Here is an 18687-nt window from a genome sequence, read left to right as displayed (position 1 = left end):
CCCAGCCAGGGACCATCGGCCTGCAGCCAGGCTCGCTCCGGGCACTGTGGTCACAATCACGGACGGGCAGTGCTACCTACCACGGTGCTCCCAGCCACCGGCACTGCTCCTGCCCTGGGATGTGCCCAGCACCACCCGGGGCCCTGCTGGGCCCAGCCTCATGTCAGGACGTGTTGAGACCCGGTGCTGTGGTCACTGCCTGGGGCAGGCGTTGGAGCTCATGAATTCTCCCTCCTGCCTGGTCTGTGTTGTGTGAGCGTGGCAGTGCTGTGAGCGTGGCAGTGCTGTGAGCGTGGCACAGCTGTGAGTGTGACACCACTGCAAGCATGGCACAGCCACAAGTGTGACACCACCACAGCCACGAGTGTGACACCACATGGCATGGCCATGATCGTGACGCTGCCACAAGTGTGGCATGGCTGGAAGTGTGACACTGCCATGAGCATGACACTGCCGTGAGTGTGGCATGGCTGCCAAGTGTGACACTGCTGTGAGCATGACACTGCTGTGTAGCATGGCTGCAAGTGAGACCCAGTTGTGACTGTGGCATGGCTGTGAGTGTGACACTGCTGTGTGATACCGCCATGAGTGTGGCGTGGCTGCAAGTGTGACACTGCCACGAGCGTGACATTGCCATGCATGTGGCATGCCTGTGAGCATACCACTGCAAGTGTGACACCACCATGACTGTGGCACGGCTGCGAGCGTGACACCAGTGTGGCTGTGAGCGTGCCACCGCTGTGAGCGTACACCACCGTCAGCGCGGCGTGGCTGCGTGTGTGACACGGCCCCGGCCCCTGTGATGCCGGACACGCACCGGGCCCGCAACTCCGGCCCGCGCCAGGCCGGTGCAGGCCGCGCCGCCGCCCGGGCACACCGGGCATACCGGAGCCGCCGCCGGGCCCTGGGGCTCCCCCTTTCCCCATTCCCAGGCTGCTGCGAGGTGCAGGCCGGGCCCCGTAGTGCCCGTGCCCGTCACCGCGGCCCGGCCCGGCCGCCGTACCGCCCCGCCCCGCCCCACCCCGGAAGTGCTCCCCGTTGCCATAGCGCCGCGGGCGGGAAGGCGGAAGATGGCGGCCATGGCGGTGGTGGGGCCGGAGGAGCTGGAACTGGACAGCTCGTTCCGCCGTTACCTGGCGCGTCTGGGCGCCCTGCGGCCTCAGCCCGGCGCCGAGCGGCCTGACGGCGGCCACCGCCGCACCGAGCTCCACCTGCTTTTCGACCAGCTCATCTCGGAGAGCTGCGGGCCGGCGCCGGTGGCCGGGCCCAGCCCTCAGGTACCGCGCGGCCGGGCCGGGGAGCGGGGCCGGAGGGTCGGGGCCGGGGGTCCTGCCGCCCGCAAACGCGCGGGGATGTGCCCGCTGCGGGGGGGGGAAGGCGCTCGCACGCGGGCGTGCACGTCACGGGCGGGTTCACGTCACGCGTGCGCGCGCTCTCGCCCCCCCTGCGCGGTGCCGGTGGGGGGGACACGCGCGCCCCTGCCCCTAAAGCCGGGGGTGCGCGGGCTGGCGTGGGGCGCCCGTCGCCATCGCCCCCGGTGCCCCCTGAGCCACCGGCCGGCGGCTGCCCGGGCCCGCTGGCGGGTGAGGCCGGGGGGCGGCGGGCCCAGCCGGTGCCGTGCTGTGCCGTGCCGTGCCATGCCATGCCATGCCATGCCGTGCCGTGCCATGCCATGCCATGCCATGCCGTGCCATGCCATGCCATGCCGTTCAGGCCAGCTCTCGTTAACAGCCGTGAGGTCTGAGCGCTGCCCTGTGCAGTGTCGATACTGCTTCCTTGGGAGCACGCTGTGCTTCCCTATGGCCCTGCAAATGGTGCCGACTTACCGGTTTTTCTTCATTCTATTTCCAGAGTAGGCTTGCGTTTTGAAATTAATTGGGTTTTTTAATTTTTTTTTTTTTTTTTGGACAATGCTGCTTTTCCCCCCCTTCCGTTCCTGTATTTTACTTTTGCCATTATTATTGGCTTTGATTTTGCTCCAGTGCTGTTTGAGCAGCACTCCTGCAATCTGAGTCCATGTCAGCACGTCCCTGTGCGGGGATGAAGGTCTGTGGATAAATGAGGGGCAAGCTCACTACTTGGGGTTTCATTCGTTTTGTTACATTGTCCGTGTGTATTGATGTTAGTGGTATCCACACGCAGATATGGTTGTGTGATCAAAAGTCATAGCTGATGATGTGGTTTCCACCCTGGCTTTGTAGTCTTTAAATAATACACTGTGGCTTTCTTTTCTAGGATGTTTGTACTCTGCTTGTCCAAGCCTGTCAGCTGGTTCACCTTGATCAGGAACATCTTGTCAGCAAAGTTTGTCAGCTTATCCATCACTTGCTTAACAGATTTCAGGTACAAAACGTTTGGCCTTGTCCCACCTTTCCCTGTGTGTTGGCTCCCTGGTCTCCCACTAAGCCAGGGAGGCCATCTATCTTTTTACGGGGCTGCGGAGCTGACCTTCCTGCAGAGTTTTCTGGATTTTCACTGCTTTTCTTATTTATTCTTAGCTGAGGTTCTGATCTGTAGCCCTGCCATAGTTCCTTATTTAAAACCAGCTTTCAGTCAGAAGCAATACGCCATTGGCAGTGCTCTTGATTGTAGGACACTTGTGTTGATTTATCAGTTTCCTAAGTGTCAGCTGACTCTGTGACAGTGTGGAATTGTAACAGTCAGATCACCTGAGTCTGTAACCACTGTATCTGGGTATATTGACTCTTAACAGTACATGACATTGTTTTCTTGACCACAGTCCTTTTCTGTTACAACAGGTGATGGTTGATGAACAGAACCTGAATTTTCTTCTTTCCTACTGCATCTCTGCTCTTAAGCAGTGCAGCTCTTGGACGCATGTTGAAATTCTGCAAGCCGTAGCAGCTCTTGTTTACAATAATGGACCTAAATGTCAGAAAGTGAGTTTACAACCTAAGAGAAAGTAACCACAAAAATATTTGCACCCTTCTCCTGTTTCTACTTTCTTTTAATTTTTTTTCTCAAAAAAAAGAATAAAAAAGTATCATGTTCTCAAATTGCATTGAAAAACGTTTCATGCTAAGGTTAGATCCCATTTAAATAGTGACTGATAGTTATGGAAAGGTCTAAATTTCAGGTGTCATAGGTGTGTATACTAATAATCAGGAGATAGCAAAGATTCTTCCCGTACTGAATACTGCTGTAGCTGTAGGGATCACCTATTACCTGGCTTGAGCCAAAGGCGCGCTATTAAAAGGCACCAGACGTAGTGTGCAGAGTAACCACACGAGTATGCCTGTTTCAGGCAGGAAGAGTGTGGGGAGCTTCAAATTGCATGTTACTCAGCAGACTCATTGAATATCCTGAAATTTATTCTCTAACCAGATCAGGTCTTTAGTGTGTGGAGGCTCAAAGCTGTTTCAAAGCAGAGACTATCAGGTTATCAATCCTGAGGTTTGTATGAAGCTCCTTGTAGCTGCAGTGTGGCTGGAAGTGTTTGATAGTCGAATTCTCCTGCTGTCACCGGCTCTTGGCAGCTTGCAGAGCAGTTTCTGCTGTTGGGCTGAAGCACGGGGTGGTGATGCTAGCACTTTTGGAGCTGCCAGCTTGCGTGGGTTTGTAGCCTATATAATGGCAGCAGTTTGGTACAGCAGTTGTTACTAACATAGCTTTATGTCTGAGGAGAAAGTGTAAACTGAGACTCAGTCTGAACTATGCTCACACTTGATACTTTTTTAATACAAAATAAGAGAACTTTGGAAATTAATATTTTCATGTCGTATTTATAAACATAATCTGTCTATGGAATCTGATATTGCAGCTGACAATTGTAGCACAGATATGCTTAGCTACCAAACAGAAGAACCAGGAGGCTGAGGGAAGAGCCCTGACCCCTAATGACTTGTGGTGGTTTGTTTTAGTATCTTCCAGATTTGCTGGGCAAAACTGGGCTCTTGGTGCAGTTCAGTGATTCTGCTCAGCCAGACGTGGAACTCAGGAGGGCAGCAGTACGCAGCATGGGAAACCTGTGTCTCAGGTGCGTGTGAGCCTTTTCAGATGGTGGTGTAGATGCTTTAGAAGATGTACATCTGACAGCACAAACAGCTGGTCTGCTCTGTTTGTGCTAGGAACAGCAAATTCAGGACTGGTAAGGTGTATATGCATGAATCTGAAATGTAAATCTTTAGTGCTCCAAGATACTGTATCATCTGTGGATAAAACTATAAACTCAGTCTTCCAAAAGCAATGTTACAGAGACTAGGGAAGAAAAGAAAAAGCGTTGTGCTGTCTGGTCCCTGCAGTGATTCTGTGAGTTAGTTTTGCATAAGAAGTGGTCAGCTACAAATTTTTATAGTGATTGTCTGTTATTCTTTTGTGATTCATGCATTTTTTCCACTCCACATGTAAATATGCTGATGCCACAGCAACATCAAACCTTCATTTGCTGCTATATGGGAAGAATTTTGACTAACCAGACACTGTGGGCAAGCAAGCAATTAATAAAAGCAATAGATATTTGGACTTGCTGTAAAGAGTTTTGATTAACAGTTCCCCTGAACAGATGGCTTGGTTTTTTTATATTAAAAAAAAACCCAAAACAAATGGAAAACCAGAAAAACTTGGACTTTCAGCATTTATAAGTGAAGTCTGAAGAACTACTTAATGTAAATAAATGCAGCATCTGGCAGTTTGGGGCATGATGATTTTTCTGTGTGGGGACTTGGGATTGTTTAACCTCAAGAAGAGCAGGCTTAGTGAGGATCTTACCAGTGTGTATATACACATGATGGCAGGGAATGAAAAAGACAGAGCCAGACTGTTCTCAGTGGTGCCCAGTGAAAAGACATGAGGCAATGAGCACAAACTGAAATAGGGGAAATTCTGATTAAACATATGAAGAAAAAAGCCCACAAACCCAGAAGTAAGGATTATTGAATACTGGAACCAGTTGCCCAGAGAGGCTGTGGAGTCTCTGTCCTTGGAGATAGTCAAAATCTGACTGGACACAGTCCTGGGCAATATGCTCTGATTGAGCCTACTTCATGCAAGGGGGTTGGACTAGATGATCTCCAGGGGTCCCTTCCAACCTCAGCTGTTCCCTGATTCTAATTTCAGACAAATCCCTTGCAATATTAGTGTTGTCCTGTGAGTATTATCAAGCATGCGTTGATGGCTTGAAGTAGTTAAATGTGTTGGAACCAAGTGCTTAGGAATCCATTAGAAAAGAATTTGTTTAATGACTCTGAATTCACTGCAACAATGGCCAGCTCTTACTAAATGGTCCTCAAGGTGGCAAAGATGAAGTGGTGCAGTTATCCTCTCCTTACAGTAAGACAAGTGGATATTAAAATGTTTCAGCACATGAAGGTTGCCCAGACTTCATGGAAACTAGGGAAATGTCAAAAAGTTATTCTAAGCCCTTTTCAATGCCAGGTTTTGCCTAAAGAGCATTTATAAGCATGACAGCTTGTTAAGCTACGCTCGGAGAGTCATCGTAATTGAGAAGGTGGCCACAGAAGCAGAGTAGGTGTAAGGCACACTATGATTGTGCTAGCTCTTTGTGCAGAAGGTTTCCTTTTGTTCTTTGTAGCAGTAATGCTGATCCCTTTCAAAGAGCCATCCATCCATCTGGGATGTGCTCTTCAGTCTAGCAGAGGGCTTGAATATAAGTGTGTATCTTTATTAAGCTGTGGGACAGACTATAAACCAGCCATTTGTCTCCTCTTGCTTTAACTTTAGTGTGCCTGGACAGCCATACTTGGATGAGTCCTACAGAAGTGTCTGTTTTCAAACTTTTCTAAGTGTTCTGCAGTCTTCAAAAACCGCTGATGTAGATGACATCACTTTTTGCATGGTAAGTGTGAGTCTAATTGTCTAGAATAATTAAGAGATTGTGCTACTGGAATATTGGAGTTTGGAATAGATGAAATTTGGAGTGTTGTCAACTGATATTTTGCTTAAATAGTCTTTTTTTTTTTCTTTTTTAATATACATAAGTAACTGTCCCAGTGATTATGTTGAGCAAAACAGTAATTGCTTAGAAGGTCATTTGAAAGATGTGAACCTTCAGTGTTTTGGGAAAGAAAAGTAAGTAGTTCTGTGTTTTGGTTTTCAGTTACTGCAAAATGCACTGAAAGGTGTCCAGTTGCTTCTCAATGGTGGGAAGATGAAACTGATGCAAACTGACCAAATTGGAACTCTTCTTGCAGTGTTAAAGGTAAATACTTAAACCCACCTTGAGAAAGAGGCAGGCACTGAAGCGTGCATGTTCCGGATGCTTGTTAAGTGGAAAACAGTAGAAGATGAGAAAGAGGGAGCAGAGAAGCCTGAGTGTGGTGGCAAATGTAGTGTAAGATATAAACAAAAAGACATTGAGTTTTTCTCACAGCACCTTAACTGCATTTCCCACAAAAGAATTTGAGAGAAAGATGGGAGGCTGGTGTTTTTGGACCTACTTAAAATCATTCTGGATACAATTGAATTTCAGATGTTGCCTAGCTGTTGTGTAGCATGGGGAGAGGCAAGACCTGGGGCAAGGATCACAAGCCCAGCTGAAAATTGATGAACACCTGAGTAAACATACAGTAAATCTTCATGCATCAAAAAGGGAAAGAGTGTTAACGTTATTGTTTCTCTTCTAGAAATGTATGTTTCATGGACTGCCAGGACTGAGCATAGAAATGCCCACAGCCTTGTACCCGGCTCCTTTACCTCAGTACGATAAAAGGTCGCCTGTCAAACAGGAACAATCAGAACCAGCCGCCTTTAAGCAGACAGGGGTAAGCTGAAATTATACCGATTCTGCTGCACACTTGTTATGTGCAAGTTTGTTGCGGTTGTGTGTTACCTGACATATTAGTGGCTAACAGGCTCTTTGTCTTCTGAGCGTGTGATCCATTTCACATCCTTTGCTTTAAAAGTATTGGTTATAAATCTCTGCGCTGAGTAAAATTGCTTTGTAAACTCAGGTGACGAGAACAAACAGCTCTGCAGAGATCGGTTTTCCCGAGTTAAGCTGTGTGCATCAGTTGTTCATCTGCAGCCAAGATTTCTTGGCCTGCAGACACGGGATTGGTGTGTGCAGATTAGCCAAAGCTTTTAATGTTATAGATTATATTTTCTCTCCTCTAACACTTGCACAATTGCTTGACTCATTCTTAGGGAAGTCAAGTTCATCTAGAGACTGATTTCCTCCCTCCCTCCCCCATGTGTTCTGCTTCTGCAGGTTATTTTTTAACCCTGTAAACATTTTTGGATTACCAATTATCTGAAAGACATTAGAGAAAATAAAGTTGTATAGTCATGTTGACTTGTTTATTTTTAGATGTTCAATACCTACTGTAAATCTAAAAGAACTACAGAAGTATTTACTGTTCCTCTTCTTTAATCGCTTTTGTGTGAACTATGATTTTTAACTAAAAGTTTTCTTGGAAATCTTTTGCTTTACTGATGAAGAGGCCAAAGCTTAATTTTTGAGGCTATTCAGATATAAGCTGCTTGCTTACACTAAGGTATTACTGTACTGATATTACTAAAAGCAGAGTTTGCAATCTCTCAGGTACTAAAGAAGTGACCATTTCTGTATGTACAGTATTGCACATATCTATAATTGCACTTGCATGCAGCATTGTTGCGACAGAAGACACTAAATAGGTGTGATAACTCTTGGTTAAACTAAATCTCATCTAAAAACTCATTTAGAAACTTGTATAATTTGATGTTGATGTCCTATAAAGACAGCATGATTTATTATATTAAACTGTGCTTTTATTCTGGATTAGCAATTAGTTTTGTTTTTAGATGAGACCTATTTCCCTTAGATTTACAACTACAAATTGTTTGCACATCTTTCTAGGTATTATTTCAAGAGGTTAAAAAAAAAATAAATCTATTTTTTACCTTAAAACAGAACCGAAGAAAAAAGTCCAAAGGGAAACAAAAGAAAGGAGAGTCTGGGGAAGAAGGAAGAGATTTGAGTGATGCAGGAAAGGAATCAGTCCTTGGAGCAGACATGCAGAGATTACACTTGGGGGATGTGCAGAACAGTCCTTGTTTGGATCCTCGGACTCGTGCATCGGATGTTGCATACGTGCCTGCTGGAAAGGATCACTTGTCCTCACATTATACTATTTGGAAACGAATCAGCAGCAGTGAGTCGGAATATTCTGATGCTGAAGGTGGAATACAGAGCAAAACGAGGTGATTGTTCATGTAAACATAAAGCATGGTAGCAGAGTGTACTCTTGTCCTTAACACTTTAAGCTCATGTGTCATGTTTAGCATACCTTTGGTTCCTGTAGATCAGGCACAAGTTTTACAGACTCTTACATTTCCACAGGATCCTAGTGCGTTGCTCTTAATCAAAACTGTTGAGGAAATTGCTTTCTCTTTTGATTTATGTGGTGAGACAAGAAAATTGGTAAGCAGTAAATTTGTTATTTCTCTTCCTGTTCTTGGTCTAAAAAAAATTCTTCTCACAGCTAGCCACTAATACAAGTGCAAGAAGTCCATTACTTTTCACTGCTGTTATTTCATTAATCTTTTTGTTTGTTTTTAAGATCTTATCAAGCCAATGTTCGTCAAGGGGCTCTAGCCTGTTTCCTCTCCGCTATAAAATCAATAGAAAAAAGAGTTCTTTATGGCTACTGGTCAGCGTTCATTCCTGATGCTCCTGGTATTGGCAGCCCCCAGTCAGTGTCCTTGATGACTATTGCTTTAAAGGACCCTTCTCCAAAGGTGAGGCAGTTCTGAGTAGAAAAAGCGTTGTATTTTTTCCATGTTAATCTTAAGAGTTGTCTTTTCTGGCCTTCAGTAAGTACTTTGGCTACTATATCTGTGTTGCTTGATCACTTACCACAAGTAATAAAAGAGGACGTACTGGTTAAGGGAAAAAAGAATTGGTTGTATACTGCTTAATGTTATGAGGAAAGATAGTTGGAATTAAATTTTCCCAGAGACTTTCATAAACTTTAAAATTCTCCATCAGCTTGAAAGAGGTGTTAAAAGTGGGTAACAGAAATGTTTTATCGTTTCAGACCCGTGCCTGTGCTCTTCAAGTTCTCTCAGCCATCCTGGAAGGTTCTAAGCAGTTTCTTTCTGTTGCTGAAGATGCTAATGATCACAAGACAGCTTTTACTCCCTTCTCTGCAACTATTGCTTCTAGCATCCGGGAGCTGCACCGCTGCCTACTGCTAGCCCTGGTGGCAGAATCCTCTTCTCAAACACTGACGCAAATAGTCAAGGTAACTGTCCTCTGAATGTTTCAAATGCTGCCCAAGAGGTGATGTTGGTCTCTAGATTAAGTCTTGAAGAAAGGTTGAACAGAAATGATTGAGCTGTTGAGGACTAAGGTGGTGGTGGGAAATAGACTGTTGTGGTCTCACAAGGCTTCATGGACTGAGTCTTCCTACAGAGTCCCAGGGTTTCCTTTCAGCACAATTATCTTGTTCCTGCATTTCTTTCATGTAGTCTTTCTGGAGCTGAATGAACCTATAAAGTGATTCTGAAGACTCACATTGGCTTTAAAACTGGAATGCAAATTGGCAAAAAAAAGCTTTCCATGGGCTACTGAAATTTCTTGGTGTTTATGTCAGGTCACGGTAGTTGAATACTTGATCTTAGGAGCCAAGTTTGTAACCAGTTTTCAAACAGCAGATAAGTAGGCCATTTGTTTTCAGGTGCCTTCAGATAATTAGCTGTCTGAATGACCTAAATTGCAAATGTAAAAACAAATCGGTTGGAGGCCAGCTTGACATTGTAACCACCACTCCATGTATGTTCTTTTGTGTGTTTCAGTGCCTTGCAAATTTGGTTTCAAATGCACCATACAGCCGTTTAAAACCTGGGTTGTTGACAAGAGTTTGGAACCAGATAAAGCCGTACATTTCTCATAAAGGTTTGCATTCTGTTTGACTGGAGCCTTTTTGTATATGCTGTATCTCAGTTCAACATTGCTTATTACAAAATAGTTGTGGATTCCTACACCACCCTACCCCACCCCACCCCGGCTTCATAAATACATAAACATATATATTGCTATCGAATCATATGTTGTGATCTGTCTTGTCTGAAAATGGCTGAAGAAGGACGCTGACATGGCAGTGAGATGCTAAGGACTGGCTTTTTCTTCCCCTACCTTGTTCTTTCTTGCAGATGTTAACGTTCGAGTTTCTAGTTTTACATTATTAGGGGCTATAGTATCTGTCCAAGCGCCTTTACCAGAGGTGCAGTTACTTTTGCAACAGCCCAGTTCTTCAGGGCTAAATAATAGTGGTAGCACAACACCTCACCGTTTTAGTTCTTCTGAGCAGTGGAGAAAAGCACTCCCCTCCGAAAGGGAGCCTCCAGAAAATCCAGTGGGATGTACATCTTCAGAACCATGCTGGCTTCTCCGTCTCTGCGTTTCCGTCATCATTCTGCCCAGAGAGGATTCCTGTTCTGACAGTGATGCTAACTTTCCGTCGTTTTCCAGCGTTTATGAACCGTGTCCCCTTCGACTGGAATCCTTGCAGGTGGGGGAGAACAGCTAGCTTGTAAAATGAACAGCTTGGTACGATATCAAACTGCCTCATGCCAGCCAAGCCTCAGCCATGGGTTGCCTTTGCTCCTAGCTCTTTTGGTGAGACTTGAGCTAAAGCATTGGCTAGCACAGCATGTCTGAGCTGCTGTGACTGAAGGAGTTTTTTGATTCCATGCCTGTGGAAGCGTAACTGTCCATCCCATAGTAAACCTGCCGCAACAAGTTCATCTGCCTGTGATTTTCTTACCTTTGGTACTTTAAAATATTATTTGATTGTGTGTGCTGGCATCTGGTGAAGACTGAATCTTCCCATGCAGACTTCTCCATACAGAATCTAAATTAAGGTTTTGCTAGAAAACAGCAGGGTAGAACCTTGCAGTCAAAAAACAGTCTGCAGTGGTCTGTGGAATGATGCTGGTGTGACTGAAGGAGTACCTGTGAATGATGAGGCTTGGCCTTGTTTTTCTTCATGTAACCACAGAAAAGAGTAAGACTTTGTAACGTGCATCCCAAGGAGTCTCACTCTTACTCTGGAACAATGAGTATTTGTTAAATCCAGCTTCACAGAATGCAGCAGCAGTATTACAGGAGACAGAGAATGTGTTGCTCTTACAGGCACTCCAGCTTAGTTTTTTAGCTAGAGGAGACTTCGTTTACAGTAAATAATTAATTGTGTTGCTACCCAATAGTGCTTTTGTGGCTCTTCTTTGAACAAGATAATGGAATAGGGAGGTTTTTAATTAGCTCTAGTATTCTAGAAGTTGTGCTGCAAGGTGTATCAGTTACATTAGAGTATAGTTTATGGTCCCAGTGTTGATCAGCCCATTAACATCTTCTCTGTGTGTCTTTGGGGTATTTTGGTTTCATAGAAGGAAAAAACACTGAATGGAGATTTTTTTTTTTGTGTGTGTGTTTAGGTATTGGCTCTTCTTGTAAAAGGTTATTTCCCTATGGCTCAGAGCTATTTCCTAGAACTTGGAGAAGTGGCTTGCAGATGCATGGAAGAAATGGATCCATCCATTCAGCTTCATGGAGCCAAAGTAAGAGCATGAGGAAATGTCTACATTGTTTTGCCAAGTCAGTTTTAGCTGTTAGTGTGCTTTGCAAATACAGATGAGTAGTGATGAATATTCATAGCATCTGTGTGCGTGTGTGATGCAGTGCACCATAAAGCTGGTGCCTGCTGTAGCTCTTTGGGAAGTGTAGTACCCTGACACTGAGAAATGTACCTTCTGCTTCCAATCTTGAATTCTGAGCAGAGCGTCTCCCAGGAAGCTTGGAAAATGCAAGGACTGTAACACTGGCCCTTCCCTGATTTAGCATCAACTGGTGCAGGAACTGTAGTCTGTCACCCAGAGGAAAACTCAGAGAGATTTTGTCTTTGTGTAGCAATCTGTTGTGCTGCTCAGGCTGGAGACTGTAAGCAAGGCTTCTTCTCTCATTTCTTCACTACCAGGAACAGAATAGTCTGAAACAATATTGAATCTTTTATTTTTATTCCCTGAGTAAGTATAGTCCTAGGTAAAGGCTGCTTACAGTGCCGTGGTACTTGAGTCATCCCTGATAAAGACCTAGCTGCTTTTTGTTTCCTTGCAGCTTCTGGAGGAGCTGGGCACAGGTGTGCTGCAGCAGTACAAACCTGATTCAGCTGTTGCCCCTGATCAGAGAGTACCAGTCAGCGTGGTAAGTGTGTGGGCTCCCTCTGAAATTCCGCTTCACTGAGCTTCCTTGAACTCTGCAAAGTCACTGGCATGGATACAGATAAATCAATTGCAGGAAAGCAGAAAGGGACTCAGTACCCTGCAGCTTTATAGATGGTGATGTGTACAATTTTGCATTATTTTGGCATTTATTTTTGTCTGTAGGCAGGTATGTTGGGGTGGGGTTTTTTGTTTGTTTTTCTTTTACATTATGTTAATGCTGCTTCTCTGGCTTCCCCCATCCCTCCTTCTCCTGCCTGCTCTAAGTCAGAAAGCTGGAAGAACAGTGCTGATTTTGCTTGCATTATTACTGCTGCACAAAACCTAGATGTACGCTTTTAGAGCTTTGGGGACTTTGCGTTGTTACAAGAGCCAGCCTACATAGTCTGGTTGCTCACAAGTGCAGAGAGAGTGGCCAGAACCACAATAAAGGGTGATTTCAGAAAAATTCATTGTCTGAGGCTGGCTGTTGGTTAAGTTTGTAGAAGCTGAGGAACTGGCATTCTAGAAGTAACATAGGCCTGTTTTGAGTCTTGCTTCTGTGAACAGAGTCAAGGTTGAAAATTTCTTTGACTTCTGCTAAGTTTTGAGCTGGTTGCCAATGACCTTATAAGACAGGAAATGTCTGGTAGCACTGGATTCCAATTACTTGCCTACAAATGTAAATTGTCAGACAAATGAAAATACCCAGCTGTGTGGATTCAAGAATGGGATTGTAATTCTACCTAATGGAATCTAATCTGAGTGTATGTGGCCTTGAGAAGGAAAGAAACAGAACTCAGTGAATAAGTACTTGACAGCAGTACTAAAATATCTTTAAAATGTTTCTGAATGCTAAGTGTTTTAAGCTTCCAGACAGCTGTAATCACCTTCACATGTGATGATGCTACCTGCTGTAAGTATCTCTTAAAGATGATGATAGGAAAAGAGAATCTATTGTAGAATTTAGGTGTAATTGCTGAGTTTAAATAGGTAAACCTGGCTGCTTCTTCTGTAGGTTGTAACTTTTTGGACTATGATGTTAAATGGCCCTTTACCTGGCACTCTTCAGAACTCTCCACATGCGACTCTTCAGACAAGCGCTTGTGATGCCCTGTCTTCAATCTTGCCAGAAGCTTTCAGCAGTCTGCAGGTAAGAGAGCACTCCTTGAAGTGTGGCGGTTTTACCTATTGAGGCTTTGTTCTTGTGTACCAGATTTACAGTACTGTAAACCCTTTAAAAACTCATAAGGAGAGGGCAGAGAAACCTTCCAGAATTATTTTATTTTTTTTAACATTCTGAACAAGTTGTGACTGTTGAAGATTGGAGGAGGCAATGTTGGGAGTAGTCTGGCAAGACAATTAAACCATGGGTCACCAAAGGTGTTTGGCCCTGCCATGAATACTCAGTCTTGGTGATCATGCATGGGAGATGAGGGTAAGAGTTTCATTGCCTGAGTGAGGGGAGAAGGGATATTGCTGGTTAAGTCTTTGAAGAGGCGGCTGTGCTAACAGCCACGGACTGACGTTCACCAGTTTGCATGTATGTTTTTTTTCTTTTGGCTGGCTTTTAAAACACCATACTGCGGTGATTGCCTTGGCAGAAGCAAGCAAAAGTGTTGGCCTTCCTCTCCTTTTGCAACACGAAATATGCTTTTAAACATGAAAGCCTTGGCAGTGTATCACCACTGCATTGTGCAGCTCCTTTTATGTCACTGTGCCCTTCTTGATGGGGTGTACTCTGCCAGATCTCATTTGCCCAAGAATTGCTAGTACAGCAGTATCTCTGGAATTCTCCATCTGGTTTCTCAAAGTACAGCATGTACTTCATCACCCTGTACTTTGATCCCATACACTCTCTTGTCCCTGTCGCCGTGTGGGGTCGAGTCAGTGCCCACTCTGACCCTTTGCTCTGATGAAACAAAGTTCTTTGTCATGGGTTGGTAAACTGACAATCTGTCCAAGATGAACTTAATCTGCCTGGCTGTCCTTGTTAATGAAGGGGAAAGAGTGAAGTAAGACAGGAAAACGCAAACGATCCAGTCTGTTTTACCTCTGATGGGCCATGCTGTCTGCATTTAGATGATAGTTAATATTTTGGTTTCCTTTGTGGTCTTATCCAACAGCAACAAGATAGTGTTCGCTGGAACCATTCCCGTTTCCTGTGTGGCATCCTGAAATGCCAGTCAATTTACTTTTAATAAAAAGAGTACACTCTAAATAGTAGCTTCTATAGATTCCACTGTTAGGGTCTGTCAGAGTATTTGTCAGCTGTCTCACTTTGTGGGACAGAGATCTTTCCAGTTTCTCTCTGTTGCCATGACTGCTTGCTTATCGTTGCAGAATGACCAGCAGATACTGTGCGTCACTCTGCTCCTTGGCCTGAACCACAGTGAGAACCCACTCGTAAAAGCTGCTGCTGCACGTGCGCTTGGAGTCTACATTCTCTTCTCTTGTCTTCGGCAGGTCAGAACTGGCCTTTTTTTCTTATTTTGAGCCATTTTATAATGGGTTTGATGAACCGTAAGATGTGGGACAGGAGTTCTTTTGCAAAGAATTGGCCTGCCTTCTTGCTTTTGGTCTGTAGCGTGTATATAGTTTTTCCTTACTGTCTGCAGACCTGCTCTTGCCTTTTGTGTGGTGAACAGAACCAGTGCAGTTTTAAGTGAGGTGAAGGAGAAGGCAGAGTGCCTCATAAGTGAGAGCAAAAGGAGGGAGGTCAGGATCTTCCCCAAGCTCTCAGGGACAGAAGTGGGAAAGGCTGGGTTGGCACAAAGGAGCTGCAAGAGATGGGGTAGAGCTGGGAAGAAGGGGACAGCTGTACACCGCTCTGTAGAGTTTAACAAGTTTTTGATGTGAAGGCTTCAGTTTTCCTTAAAACTGAGAAGTAAAGCTTATTTAGAGAAAAATGCTGGTTTGTTTCCATAAAAAAAATTGATCTTAGCTTGGCTGAGCTGGAAGACTGTAGGTTTTGCCATGTGGCCTGAAATGAGTGATTGTAATAAAAAACCCAATGCAGTAGCTGACATTAAGATTTGATTCTGAAATATTTTGAAAGAAAATCCTTTACTGTAGGTAAGGGAATGAAAATTAAATGTAATATGCCATCGGAGAGAAGGTAAAACAGGCTGCTCAACAGGGAGTTTGGAGAAGCAATTACTTTAAGAGGGGGATTTGATGAGCATTAGATTGGCAGTCCAGGTAATTATGTTAAAATCCAAAGTAACTAAAGCACCAATGAAATGAAATAATATATTGAAACCTTTCAGCAACAGCTACCTAAGAGAGTGGTGAACTTGGTCAGCATGCAAGCCTAGACTGTCAAACAAAGCTGTACAGAGAGCACCATAAACACGTTAAAAGTTGTCACCTACAAAAGAAGAGTATGTGAATAAAGCTGCTCTCTGTGCAGGTATCACTTTCCCTAGAAAGGCCAGAATGTGTTTGTTACTAAGGAAATCACCTGAGGTTTTTAAAACTTCCTGACTTTGCAGCCTTTTTTACTTTTATAGGACGTGATGTTTGTGGCAGACACAGCAAACGCTATTCTGAATTCCCTCCATGACAAGTCTCCGAACGTCCGTGCCAAAGCAGCTTGGTCCCTGGGCAATCTTACAGACACTCTGATCATCAACATGTACGTAAGCATGCCTCGGCCTGTGGAGCTCCCCTCTCTGCCCCTATTCCCATAGCGTCAGGATCTACTTAGTATCAAAGAAAGCAAAAATTTGGCTTGGATGCTTCTTGTTAACCACTTTTTAGCCTGTGTGTCTGCCAGTGCACGACACTGTATTATAAATATCCTGTATTTGTCTGGGCTTGAGTTCTACTAAACTGCATGGGTTTAGGTCTTTCTAATCATTAGTTCTGGAGTGTGTTCCAAGTTTACTTTTCAGTTTTCCATTTCTTGCATGTTGCTTTGTGCAATTGCATGTTTCCTGGTTACTTTACTTTCAATGTAACACAGAAGTGAAATTAATAAATATTTAACATTTCCTCAAGCCAAAGACTGAAGGAAGTCTAACCTACTGTTACATTTTTAACAAGAGAAATAGTTATCATATATTCCTGCTACAGAATTGCCTCTGAGCAATTCATTGCCCTCTGTTTTTTATTACAGACTTAATGCATTGCTAACCAGCTTTCTTGCATTGATAGTTTGGTTTTAAATTAATAAACATAGTGGTCACATGTAGTAAGGTCTGCCTTACATATTAGCCTTCGAAAGAGTGAAGGTTGTTCATACGCGTTTATAAAGGATTGTATCGCATCTCTGGGGATGGATCATCTGAACTGGCCTTTCACAGTGTGGTTCTTCTGCTAGGGAAACCATGGGACAAAGTTTTCAAGAGGAGTTTTCTGATCTCCTGCTGTTGAAAATGTTACGATCTGCGACTGAAGCATCCAAGGACAGAGACAAGGTATGACTGAGGGGAAGGAGGGTGGAGTTACCATACTGTAGTTAACTGTTGCATTTTTATTTCAAAAAAACAGAAGAGGCACCAGTTACTTTGGGGCGTTTTGCCCCAGTGGCCGGGGAGCTGCAACTCAGTATCCTCTTGAGGGCTCCTGTTTGGAGGTTTCCTGTGTTGTTTGATCTGCAGGGCATTTGATTGCACTTTTCCGCAGTGCAGGGGTGTTCTCGTGTTTGTTTTGGTATTTTTGTTTTGTTTTCAAGGCGACTGTTAGCAGAGGGTGATCTTTCTGGTGGCATTTAGGAAGTTACCATCTGATTAGACGCAGTCTGATTCCAGATGGGCTCCTTGTTGGCTCTGAGCACAATTCTGTAGCAGGCTTGACAAAAGCTTTGCCTATAAGCTGAAAGCCAGAATGGTGGTTCTTTTTTTTTTCTTGTATGTGTATTCCAGGTAAAGAGTAATGCAGTCCGGGCTCTCGGGAATGTGCTTCATTTCCTCCAACCCTATCACATAGCAAACCCCAGGTTTAGGGAAGCCATCGAGGAATCTCTTCAGGCCCTTATTTCTACTGTTCAGAGTGAGGCCGCTATGAAAGTGCGCTGGAATGCTTGTTACGCACTGGGGAATGTATTTAAGAACCCTGCCTTGCCACTCGGTGAGTAACTTGTCCCGCTGGCTTTGGATTTGCACAGCAGGTTGTGGTTTTGATAAGGTCTCTGTTACAAATGTGTTGGGGAAGAGGGGAGAAATCAAACTGAGCTGAATCTTGCTGTCATAGCTTTCCTAGAACTCTTGCCAGTGAAATACTGTGCTGTATTCAGTTGGATCTGTCACATTAGAAAAGGGTGTGAGGATGGGATTATAGCTGTGAATAGATGCCAAATGTCACTTTGCTGCTTAAAAAAGACTAACTGTTTTTTAACTAATTTTTCATTTCATAACCCCAGATTCTCTCATTTAGACCAGAATAAATACAGTAAATGTAAACCCATTAAATGTTTAGGAGATACACTTACAGTTTTGTATATTTTGACTGATTGAAAAGGAAGTCTTGGTTTTTTGGGATCTTTTTAGGAGAGGCTCCTTGGACCATGCAAGCATATAGTGCACTTTCCTCAGTAGTGAAGTCCTGCAAGAATTTTAAAGTCCGAATCAAATCGGCCATGGCCCTCTCCATCCCTAGCAAGAGGGAATGCTATGGCTCCACTGAGCAGTTCTGCCAAATCTGGAGTGCCTTGGTGGTAGCCTTGCAGAAGAGTGAAGACACTGAGGACTTTCTGGAATTCAAGTACAGTGCCAGCCTCAGAACGCAGATCTGCCAGGCTCTGCTTCATTTGTTGAGTCTGGCAAAGAGCACAGACCTGCCAGTCATTTGGGAAACCATAACGGAACATGGGGATGCGATCAAATCCTACGTCTTGCAATATCTGAAATCAGGGGTTGAAGAGAACGAAGCAGGAAATCACACGGACTTGTGCGAGAGGGAGAGAGTATTAAAAGGAGCTATCGAACATCTCAGTGGGATAGAGAAACAGCTGGAGGGCAAAGCTGGAGTAGGACTGTCTGTTTATCTGGAAGATGTCTTGACAAACCATGGCAGCGCCACTCTGTTAGCAGAGGCCTAGAAGGAAACACCTGTTTCAGTGACTTCAGTCACTTCTGACTGGGCACAGAAGAAACACGCTACTTCTGCTTACACGTGGCATCCAGAAGAAAAATTTCTTTCTTGCTGGTAGTAAACAATTTATTTCAAACTTATTAAAACCATTCATAATGCCTGATGAAAAGATCTGTAGAACTTCATTTTTTAATTTATTTATTTATTTTTGTGTTCAATCAAGTGTTGTCTTCACTTGATTTCGTTTTATATTTAACTGTTACCGTGTTCCCGCTTGGAAAAGAAATGCCTTTTCCTTCTTGGGATATTTCATAACAACAGCCCGTTCTCTCAGCTTACTTAAAAGCATTTTGTTGCTATTGCTCCTGTATTCAAAACTGTTTGTAAAGGAGGGGTCTGGAAGAGTTTTGGTTTTCTGAGCACTGCAAATGTTGTCTCTCTTGTGTTCCTGCAATAAACCCAAATATGCCAATATTTGAATAATAGCTTAGA

The 18687-nt window shown here is 44.2% G+C and overlaps 1 protein-coding gene across 2 annotated transcripts; it reads left to right on the top strand.

Moving 5' to 3' along the window:
• Positions 1 to 1025: 1025 nt before the first annotated feature.
• Positions 1026 to 18680, top strand: HEATR6 (HEAT repeat containing 6). Of its 2 annotated transcripts, none has more exons than XM_080374183.1 (20): positions 1026 to 1277; positions 2236 to 2343; positions 2760 to 2900; positions 3882 to 3997; positions 5701 to 5815; positions 6077 to 6178; positions 6603 to 6740; positions 7871 to 8160; positions 8520 to 8697; positions 8997 to 9203; positions 9757 to 9856; positions 10114 to 10472; positions 11398 to 11520; positions 12077 to 12163; positions 13178 to 13312; positions 14503 to 14625; positions 15672 to 15796; positions 16484 to 16580; positions 17028 to 17232; positions 17652 to 18680. In XM_080374183.1, the coding sequence occupies exons 1-20, from the start codon at positions 1071 to 1073 to the stop codon at positions 18200 to 18202; spliced, it is 3507 nt and encodes a 1168-aa protein (XP_080230309.1). In that variant the 5' UTR covers positions 1026 to 1070; the 3' UTR covers positions 18203 to 18680. The 2 variants fall into 2 exon arrangements, with proteins under 2 accessions (XP_080230309.1, XP_080230310.1); XM_080374184.1 differs by lacking the exon at positions 1026 to 1277 and adding an exon at positions 1693 to 2046.
• The last annotated feature ends 7 nt before the right edge of the window (positions 18681 to 18687 follow it).

The sequence above is a fragment of the Falco punctatus genome (assembly GCF_963210335.1).
Source record: "Falco punctatus genome assembly, chromosome: 1".
Classification (NCBI taxonomy): Eukaryota; Metazoa; Chordata; class Aves; order Falconiformes; family Falconidae; genus Falco; species Falco punctatus.
Note: the sequence above shows the minus strand (reverse complement) of the source record. Positions and strands in the feature narration are given on the sequence as shown.